Raw genomic sequence first — 10,968 nt, 5'->3', positions numbered from 1 at the left:
GAGCCATCCACCTGCATCCAGAGCCATCCACCTGCACCTGGATCCATCCACCTGCACCTGGATCCATCCACCTGCACCCAGAGCCATCCACCTGCACCCGGAGCTCCTCATGGGGCTCCAGAGGTGTGAACACACAGAGGAGCAAGGTGCAAAATGCTTCACAGCTCTGACACACGTTTGTCCCCTCACCTCGGTCCTTCCCATTCTGCAGCTTCCCTGTTTCTTCTTCCTCTTCTTCCTCTGCTTCAGAAAAAAAAGAAAAGAAGAAAAGCTGACACGAGACAGGTGAGTGAGAGGAGAGAGAGGATCATGGAATTGTTTGGGTTGGAAAAGCCCTCTCAGACCACTGAGTCCAACCATCCCCAGCACTGCCAGGCCACCACTAACCCACGTCCCCAAGTGCCACACTCACAGGGTTTTTAAATCCCTGCAGGGATGGATTTATCCACCACCTCCTTGGGCAGCCCCTTCCAGTGCTTGACAACCCTTTCCATGAAGAAATTCCTCCTGGATTTCACTGGTTTCATGGTGAGAGCTGGGGGTTTGTTATGTTTATCTGGGGATAAGCAGAGTGAGTTCATGGCCAGGCCCAGGTTTGCACAGCAGAGCACAAGCAGAAGGTCACATTCTTCCCCAGATGGTGGCTCTGATTTGTTTCAAGGAGACCTGTGTAAACAGGTGATGGTCATCCTGAGGGACACGGCACTTCTGCCTCCAGCTCGTGGTGGGAGAGCAAAGAAAGGGAGAAACCCTCCAATGAGAGGCACAACTGGAGAACCAGAGGTTTTTGGGATGGATCCGGTCAAAGGGACCTGATAAATGTGTCCTTTGTGGCTTTGGGAGCAGGATGGTGAGACATGGGGGTCACACAGCCCATGCCCACTCAGCAGTGGCTCCAGAGGGTCCCTAATGTGACCTCCAAGGAGATCAGGGACAAAACCAAATGCATTTGGAATAACCAGAGATGTGACTCGGAGCTCAGTGTTGGGTCTTGGACTTGCCTCCTGTGTGAAGAGGAGCACCCTGGGTCTTCAGGCTCAGACAGAGTAAAAATGGGACCAGTGTTCCCTCAGCAGCACAGGGAGCAATGGGATTACTGTGTGGATTGTTGTGTGGCACTTGGGGACGTGGGTCAGCAGTGGCCTCGGCAGTGCTGGGGGAACAGCTGGACTCAGTGGTCTTGGAGATATTCAACCTCAGTGATTTTGTGACTCTGAAGCTCTGTGACTCCAGGATTCTATCACAGAATCACAGAATCTCCTGAGCTGGGAGGGACCCCCAAGGATCATCCATCCAAGGATCATCTCTGCCCAGACACCCCAACAATCCCACCCTGTCCCTCAGAGCGTTGTCCAAACCCTCCCTGAGCTCTGGCAGCCTTGGGGCCGTGCCCATTCCCTGGGGAGCCTGGTCAGGGCCCAGCCACCCTCTGGGGGAAGAACCTTGTCCTGAGATCCCACCTGACCCTGCCCTGGCATCACTGCAGGAGAAGGCAGAGATCGAAACATCCCGGGAAGCCCCCAGAGGACGGGGTGACACCGCAGCGTCCCCCTCCCAAGGGAATCTGTTCCCTGGGCCAGAGCAGAGGCACCAGAGGCACAGGGAGGGTGGGAGGTGCAGGCACTGGTGCCTCCCAGACCCTCCCCACACACCTCCTGTGGCTGCACGGGGGAGCTGGGCCGGGGGAGGTGTCTGTTCCCACAGCTCACCTCCGGGACGGGATGTGTGAAATCCCGCTGGCTCCGTCAGCTGAGGATAACTCATGCTTTTCCTAATTTACACAAACGGCACCATTTCAGGGGAGCCTGCCTTGGTCCCTGCATCTCCTCGAGCAGGAGCCTGTCAGTGCCTCCATTTTCACTCCCCTCTCACTCCCCTGTGATCCACAAGGCTTTGCACATCCCTTGGTGGCCAAGGGAATGGCTGGAGCTGTGTCAGGGAGGTTTGGGCTGGATTTAAGGACAAGGTTCCTCCCCAGAGGGTGGTTGGCACTGACCAGGCTCCCCAGGGAATGGGCACGGCCCCAAGGCTGCCAGAGCTCAGGGAGGGTTTGGACATCGCTCTGAGGGACAGGGTGGGATTGTTGGGGTGTCTGGGCAGGGCCAGGGTTTGGAACTGGATGATCCTGGTGGGTCCAGCTCAGGATATCCCACAATTCCATGATTCTACAACACCTGCTCTGCTATGGAAAACAAAAAAACCAAAGACTGCAGACTGTGCTTTGGGCAGAGGTTTGTTCTCCGTGTTTCAGCCCCGGGGGAAGAGCTGAGGGTGATTTATGGGAGGAACAGGCGGCCCTGCCGCGGCGCTGGCGGTGCTGCTGTCAGCCATGGACAACTTTATTAACTCCCAGCTGCCTCCCCAGCCGGGACACGGGGCTGGGAGAGGGGGGATTTACTGCTGGGCAGTAAAATATCAGCCCTGTTTATCACTGTGACGGCTCCATCACGGGCAGAGTCCTGCAGGGTCTGTCACGGACCGGGAGGAGTTTGGGGGGGACACAAGTGTGGGTCCAGCACGAGGTGGGACAGGGACCAGGAGGGTCAGTCTGGACACAAAACACCTTCCTTCTTCCTTAACAGCCAAGGCAGCCCAGAAACAGAATCCCAGGAGCATTTAGGCTGGAAAAAAGCCCTCCTGGATCATCAAGTCCACCCTGTGACTGACTCCTGCCTTTTCAACCAGACCAGTGCCATGTCCAGTTGTTTCTTGGACACCTCCAGGGGTTGGGACTCCACCAGCTCCCTGGGCAGCCCCTTCCAGTGCCTGACCACCCTTTCCATGAAGAAATTCCTCCTGGAATAGGCTGCTGGAGCACGGAATGGTCACACCTCCATCACTGACAGGGCCCAAGGCCCACAGGACACATCCCTGGGTGACACAGGACCTGCTCTGGTCCCACCAGGGAGTTCAGCTCCCCTGGCCCAGGGAGGAGGCACAGAGGAAACAATTATCTGCTTTCCACATCGTTGTTCAATGACAAGGCATGTAATTGGCCTCCTGGACATTTTACAAATGTGGTTACAAGGATTCATGGCAGAGGGTCTCACCTGCTGCCCAAGTGTTGCAGGACTAAGCAGGAATTTGGGGACACTCACTCCAAAAATGTGCTCCAGCTTCTGGCAGTGTCATTAAGGAGCTCTGGCTTCCAGAAGTAGGCCTGGGGGGTGGCCCCTCTCCCAGGAGATGCTCTGGAAAAGCAGCTCCGTGCTGTGACCCACACTGGGATCAATGGGAGCAGCGGGGAGGGGAGGGGGGGTGAATCCATGAATCACCAGTGGTGCCACCAGCCAGGGCTGCACCCACAGGGTATTGCCCTCCCCACCAGGGATAAAATCTCTTCAAAAGGTGCTGGAGTTCTCAATGATACAACCATGGAATGACTGGGGTTGGAAAAGCCCTCCAAGATCACTGAGCCCACTCCCAGCACTGCCCAGGCCGAAGGTGTTGGCCATAAACATGATTTTTCACTGAGAACACAGACACATAATCCCACATTATGCTTTAGTTTTTAACAAAAATCCTCCAACCCGTGGCTCCCATCTCTCCTTTTCCTGTGCTGCCCAACCCACCCCTACCTGAGTGAAGCTCCTTCACCAGCGAGGACATGGTGTTGGTGATGGAGTCAGCTGCTACCAGCAGGTCATTGCGCAGGTTCCTCCTCGTACCTGGGGCAGAGCAGACACACAGAAATCAGGGGGCACCTGTGCCAGCTGCCACTGCCCCAACTCGTGCCCACCAGGTCTCCCTGGGGTGGTGCTGGTACACCCCCAGTGCCCCCAGAGCAGCAGAGGTGGAGGTTTGCCCTGGCACAGCCCAGCTCTGCCTCGTTCCCTGAGCACCTGCTTGGCTGAGCATGAGCTCAGCAAGAGCTGCCTCGTGCTCCTCCCTGTGACACGGCAGCACGAGGGCACAGACAGCCCCCCAGGACCTCATGGTGGGGTGGCTCATGGCAGCATGAGGGCACAGACAGCCCCCCAGGACCTCATGGTGGGGTGGCTCACCCTCCTCCCCCTCTGGGCAGAAGCACTCTTGAGATCACGGAGGTTTGAGTGGGATAAAAGCTGTTGGAATTGTCACCCTCCTGCGTGGTTGGAGGGAGGAATCCTCTTCCTTGCTGTCACACAGCTGGGGGTGTGACCCCGTGGGTGTCCCCACAGTGACACCGACCTGCCTGGACACTCCACGTGCTGGAGGGACCTGCTTGTCCTGCCAGTGACCCAAACATGGCCACGGCTGTGCCAAAATGTCCAGGACCAGCACGGGGACACAGCTGGCACCAGGACCACCAGACTGGCTGCTGCCACAACAGAGGTGGGTCAGGGATGGTGCTTGTTGCCTCTTGTGATGCTGGGAACACAGTGATCCTCTCTTGGATCGTGGAGGTGGCTGCCCCACCCCTGGAAGTGTTCAAGGCCAGGTTGGATGGGGTTTGGAGCAGCCTGGTCTCACGTCCCCCCTGTGGAACAGCTGGATAATGCTGTGACCCCCCCTGGACATGTCTGTGCAGCAGCCCCCGGAGCCCTCCGGGCTGGGACTTCCAATGATTTTATTACGTGCAAACATCAACGTTTTATCCTGTTTCCTGTGTTCTCCGCCGGCCTCGGATTTGCCTGATTTTGCGTGATTAATATGAAATAGCACTAATTGTGCAGACTGCCTTTCCGGAAGGATCGTTCCAGGAAACTTATTGCGGAGTCTGGCGACCACTTTTTTTTTTTTCTTGGAAGAGTTTTTCTAGTCATCGAATCAGCCACCACTGTGGTTATGAGGAGAGGAATGTCCACCTTTCTGGGGGGCAGCCGTGAATCCAAGAATTCCTATGGGATTGTTTTCTTCTCTGTTGAGATGATCAACAGCAGAACTGATTTTATAACTTGATGGTGGCCTCTGTATCCGAATATTTCACCCAGAAACCATCAGGATGTTTCGTTATAATAGTCATACTTTGTGATCTCCAAACGCCAGTCTTGGTAATCCTCCACCAAGTGGAAGATCAGGAGATCACCTACAGAGGAAACTTTTCTAACCTCAAAACCGCCCGATGAACGTCCCTGGGATCCAATCCTTTAAAGGTTTCCTGCTCTAGAATTTTCCACACTGATGGGGAAGCTCACAGATCCGTGCCCTGGGAGGAAAGATGAGCTGCTGGCTTCTCTGCCCACTCCAAGGTCACAGAAGAGGTGGAACAGCACCCAGAGCTTCACTCCCTTCTGCTCCTCTCTCCCACTGTCACATTTAATAAGAATCTGGCGGACATGCAGAAGTTAGCACAAACAATGTCAGTGTTTTTGTTAAAGTGGCCCATAAAATCCGTGTGCTGAGGGATTCCTGTGCATTTGCTGTCCCAGTCCCCACCACGCTGCCGGGACGTGGCTGCAGCACGTCAGCCCAGCCCTGAATAGTTTTCTACAACACCTGGTTCGTTGCAACACACATCTGAGGTGCTGTCAGGTGTTAAAAACCTGGAGAAACCACAAGTTTTCACTCTGGGCGATATCGGCAGGTCCTGACGAAGGAGCCTCGTTAGGGGAGAGGCAGCAACGAGCCTTTGATTAATCACCTCAGCTCTGGTGGCTGCAGACCCTGCAGGGAGGGATTTGCCTTGTCATGGCTTCTGCACCTTCCCAGGAAAAGGCAGATGGACACAGAGCAAATCAGGATGCCCGGGGAAGGCTGGAAAATGATGAGAGATCCAGTGTTTTTGTGTCCTGCCGTCGTCACTTGTTTGTCACCCCGAGCAGCAGATCAGTGAGCTCACAGTGCTGCTGCTCCACTTCACGTGTCCTGGGGACAGAAAGGGACCCTGCCCGGGGGGAAGGACAGGCAGCTGCCAGAGGAATCAGCGGGGAGCTCTCGGCTGCACCACCAAACTTGCCGTGGAGATGCAGAGGAGGCGACTGGACCACCCACAGCAACAGATGGAGCGCTCGCCTCTGGTATTTGGCATCCTGCCTCCCTGGAAATGCCTGCTCTGCTGCCGGTGCTGGGAGTGCTCAGGGATGAGGAGCTTCTTCCTACGACAGGGAGGAGGAAAAGGCACCTCCTTCTCCCAGGGGGGCTGTGGATCCTGGAGGGGATGTCCCCCGTCACCGAACACTCCCTGTGCCGAGGGCTCTGGGGCTGAGGGCTCCTGCCCCTCCCTGCAGCACCAGTTTAACACCAGTTCAGAGGGTCCACTGGCACCAGCTGAAAGTGTTCACTGGCACCCCTGTGCTCCTCTGCTGCCATTTCACAGCCTCTTCCCTCCCTCACCTTCTGCTGGCAGCAGCTCATTTAGGCAGCGGGGAAGATTGTTCCAGGTCATTCCAGGAGGATACATCCACTGAGCACCTGATAAATGCAAACTGCTATTTAAAATCTGTTTGGTTTGGAGATGTGGTGTCATTTCTGGGAGGTTTGTTTCCATGTTTGGTTTGTTTGGAGAGGGAGCCCATCCATCTGACAAAGGGATTTGATGCTTCTATTCACAATCTTCCCTCCCCGGAATGAGAAACCACCTCCAGCTCCGTGACTCCACATGAGGTGACCTGTCATCTTTTAAAGAAATAAACCACCCCTGCATCGAGGTGAGGGCTCTTGTTCACTGCATGGGACTGACCACGACTCCTGATACCCAGTGGGATTTCCCAGGAGGCACCACGAGGTCCACAGGAAGAATCACAGAGTCATTAAGGTTGGAAAAGACCTCTAAGACTGAGTCCAACTTCTCTTAGTTGCTGCCCACCCCTTGGCTCACATGTGGGTGAAATCCTCACCTGTGCTTTTGGGAGAGGTGGATTTTCTGTCCTTCCTTCTTTCACTGACACTGACAAGAACAACCAAGATGGGTGGATGTCCATTTTCAAAGATGTGATGTTTAGAAAGAACATCACAGATAAGGAAGACCAGGCCCTGCTGCTGTTTTTCTCACAGCTCTACACCCCAGGATGCTCCTGGAGTACTAAAGCTGAAGAGTTCTGCACCAAGATGGGTAAGAAAAGAGAAAAGAGCATTTAACCCCCAAGTGCCACCACTGAGAGATGCAGGGTGTGGGCACCCCTTCCAGCTGGGAGGGGTTTCCTTCACCAGGAGTGGAGCTGGAATAGGTAGGACTGCAGAATGACCAGTTTCTCCTCCTTTGCAGTGAAATGGTCCCTGAAGGGAACACAGTATTTGCCAAGTTCCTTGACACCAGACTGACAGTCCCATCCTCTCTTGCTGCCTCCACAGCCAAACCTCTTCGGTGTTTGTGGCAGAGGCAGCGCCTGCACCGAGCTCAGCAGGTGACCACCTCATCTGCTGGTCTTCACATTTTGGAGCCCCTGTGGGCTGACACAGCTGTGACACAGAAAACGTGGATTTTCCTGAAACGTGTGACTGTAAAACTTCTTCATGTTCAGCAGTGAGAGCAGCAGGTGAGCCTGAACTCCCACTGCCCACAGAGAGTGGGGGCTGAAAACATGTCTGGCTGCTGCTGCTGTTGGCTAAACACTCCGGGCTGGAGGGCTGCTTGTTTTCCTACTTTTGGTCATTAAACTGTTTTTTCCCCTCATGGTTCAGTCACCAGATTTGTAAATATGACCAGTTTGTAACGTTCAATTCTTAAACTACTTGTGGGCGTCACTCGCTGGGTTGGAAGATCCTTTCCTTGCAGGGAAGATCATCCTCACAGTAATGACTTCCTTAAGTTCAAAAGATTCAAGATATGCCCTCAAAGTCTTTGGGCTGGGGAACAGGAGAGGGGTTTGTAATTATTGTCTCAGTATGGTGAGTTATGTGTCTGTTGAACACAGAATCACAGAATCAGCTGGTTTGGAAGGGACCTCCGAGATCATCAAGTCCAACCCTTGATCCAACCCCGCTGTGGTTCCCAGCCCATGGCACTGATGCCACATCCAGTCTGTCCTTAAACACCTCCAGGGATGGAGAATCCACCACTTCCCTGGGCAGCCCATTCCAACGGCTGAGCACCCTCTCTGCAAAGAAATTCTTTCTAATCTCCAACCTAAACCTCCCCTGGCACAGTTGAAGGCCGAGCCCTCTTGTCTTGCTGATGGTTGCCTGGGAAAAGAGACCAACCCCCCCCCCCCGGCTCCCCCCTCCTGTCAGGGAGTTGCAGAGAGTGAGGAGGTCTCCCCTGAGCCTCCTCTTCTCCAGGCTGAACAGCCCCAGCTCCCTCAGCCTCTCCTCATGGGAATTGTGCTCCAGTCCCTTCCCCAGCCTCGTTGCTCTCCTCTGGACCTGCTCCAGCCCCTCAATGTCCTTCCTGAGCTGAGGGCCCAGAACTGGGCACAGCACTCCAGGGGTGGCCTCACCAGTGCTGAGTCCAGGGAATGCTTTGGCTTGGAAGGGACATTAAAGCCCATCCAGTCCCAACTCCTTCCAGAACACCTTTCACCAGCCCAGATTGCTCCAAACCCCCTCCAACCTGGCCTGGGACACTTCCAGGGATCCAGGGGCAGCCACAGCTAGGGTGGGCCTCCCCACCCTCCCAGGGAAGGATTTCTCCCCGATATCCGTGGTGCATCCCTGTCTCCCACGAGGACACAAGGTCGGACACGCCGTGGCTGTGCCCGGGGGGATGTTCAGACCCTCTCCTGTGCCCCGGGGGGGTGTTCAGACCCTCACCTTGTGTGAAGGCCTCCTGGACGTCTCCGACTCCGGCGAGTGCGTCCTGCGGGCCGTGGGTGGGGGTGGACCCGGCGGAGCTGGACCTGACGGGCATCGGGATGGGGCGGCCGTGGGTGGGCGAGGGCTGAGCCGATCCCGCCGCCTGCGCCTGCCGGGAGACACACACACCCCTCCCACGTTACACACCCGGCTCTTCTCTTTCTACCTCTCTCTTTCTCTTTTTTTTTTTTTTTTTTTTGGGTTCATGGTTAAAAAAAAATCTGTGAAAACAAACAAACAAACAAACAAACAAACAAACAAAAGGAACGTGCGAGGAAAGAGGCTCTTCCCCAAACCACACACTCTGGGTTTGAGTGATGACGTGATGCACGAGCTGGGGGTGCTGTGGGGGGACCTCGCCAGCACTTCGTTGATTTGTTTCTATGCATTTTAATAAATTTTGATATTTTCATGTGTTTTGTTTTCATAATTTCACGCATTTCGTGTTTTAAGCGTTTAAACACGTTACATGTGTATTTGATGCATTTTTACATATTTCATTTATTTTCGTAGGCACTGTGTATTTTTATATTTTATATATCTTTATATAACTTTACTTATTACTAATGTAGTGAATTTTAAGGTTTTATTTTAGGTTTTCTTCCAGCCCAACCCACCCCATCTCTGCTGTGCCACTCCAAGAGCCTCAAGAGCAGCTTTGCTCCAGGGGTGCCAGTCCCAGATACAGCTTCTGGTGCCCCCCCTACTCAATGGCCAGGGACAGCCCCAAGGGTCTGTCAGGTGCTGCCTACGGACTCAGATCCTACTGGATTTCACACCAAATCCCAAACAGATACAGAACCACTGAAGGCCCAGAGGACACTTGTGCAATGTTCACTCTGGAAAGCTCCCACTGGCTGCGAAGGAGTTTCTGCCCCAGCGAAGCCTCCAGAGCTCAGCCCAGGGTTGGGCACTGGTGTGATGGGCAGGGGAAGGAGAGGGACTGATGTGAGGAAAAGGGAAGTACAGGAGAGGACAGACATGGGCTTGTGGGCTCCGTGTTTTAGAAAAATATGATCTCAGCAGGCCCTCAGTGTGTGGTGCCCACGGGAGGGAACGAGGAGGACCCACCAAGTGATGCCCCTCGCTGGGTATTTAAGGACCTCTGCAAAGAGACTCACAGGATCCCAGAATGGTTTGGGTGGGAAGGGACCTTAAATGAATCCAGTTCCACCCCCTGCCATGGGCAGGGACACCTCCCACCAGCCCAGGGTGCTCCAAGCCCTGTCCAACCTGGCCTGAGACACTTCCAGGGATGGGGCAGGCACAGCTTCTCTGGGCAACCTGTGCCAGGGCCTCACCACCCTCCCAGCCAGGAATTCCTTCCCAATATCCCATCTATCCCTGCCCTCTGGAATTGGGAAGCCATTCCCTGTATCCTGTCCTTCCATGTCTTGTCCCCAGTCCCTCTCCAGCTCTCCTGGAGCCCCTTTAGGCCCTGGAAGGGGCTCTCAGCTCTCCCTGAAGCCTTCTCTTCTCCAGGTGAACCCTCCCAGCTCTCCCAACCTGACTCCCACTGTTCCTGGCTGTGCTGCCGGGGGTTCATGACGTATGACTGTATTTAATACTTATATTTATATTTATATTTAAGTGATGTCCCCACACTGCTGCCAAGCAAAGGCCACCTGCTCCTCATCAACCAGGCACTGAGGGCACGGAGCCTCCCGGCCCCTCGGAGCCACTGCTGGGGTTTGTGCCTTTGGTTTGTGGCCTCCTTTGAGCCTGTTCATGGTTTGCTCCCCGTGACGTGCAGCAGTTACCGGGGCAACACGGGATGGTGACACCGGCACGGCGGGGATGGTGACACCACCGGCGGGGATGGTGACACCACCGGCACCATGACCAACAGTGACACTGCCAGCACCCCTTCCCCTGGGGACAGTGCCAGCACCCTGGCCCATGGGGACAGTGCCAGCACCACGACCAGCAGTGACACTGCCAGCACCCCTTCCCCTGGGGACGGTGCCAGCACCACGACCAGCAGTGACACTGCCAGCACCCCTTCCCATGGGGACAGTGCCAGCACCATGACCAGCAGTGACACTGCCAGCACCCCGGCTGTGAGGACAGTGCCAGCACCACGACCAACAGTGACACTGCCAGCACCCCTTCCCCTGGGGACAGTGCCAGCACCCTGTTCATGGTGACGCTGACAGGACCCTGTGTAATAGTGACACTGACAGGACCCTGCATAACTGTGACACTGCTGGGACCTTGTGCAAGGTGACACCTCTGACACCCCGCACAGCAGTGACACCCTGCACAGCAGTGACACCCCCAGCACCCTGTGCAATGGTGACACCATCATCACCCTGT

The 10,968-nt window shown here is 55.2% G+C and overlaps 1 protein-coding gene across 1 annotated transcript in view; it reads right to left on the bottom strand.

Moving 5' to 3' along the window:
* LOC113959899 (dystrobrevin beta-like) overlaps nt 1-10,968 on the bottom strand; it is a 105,227-nt gene that overhangs the window by 3,129 nt on the left and 91,130 nt on the right. The window contains exons 17-19 of the mRNA XM_027669190.1: nt 8,611-8,761; nt 3,579-3,668; nt 172-243 (exon numbers count right to left, since the gene is read on the bottom strand). Coding sequence (XP_027524991.1) covers nt 172-243; nt 3,579-3,668; nt 8,611-8,761 — 313 coding nt within the window. The remainder of the gene's footprint in view (nt 1-171; nt 244-3,578; nt 3,669-8,610; nt 8,762-10,968) is intronic.

This window comes from Corapipo altera, unplaced genomic scaffold (assembly GCF_003945725.1).
Source record: "Corapipo altera isolate COAL_440 unplaced genomic scaffold, ASM394572v1 288, whole genome shotgun sequence".
NCBI lineage: Eukaryota > Metazoa > Chordata > Aves > Passeriformes > Pipridae > Corapipo > Corapipo altera.
Note: the sequence above shows the minus strand (reverse complement) of the source record. Positions and strands in the feature narration are given on the sequence as shown.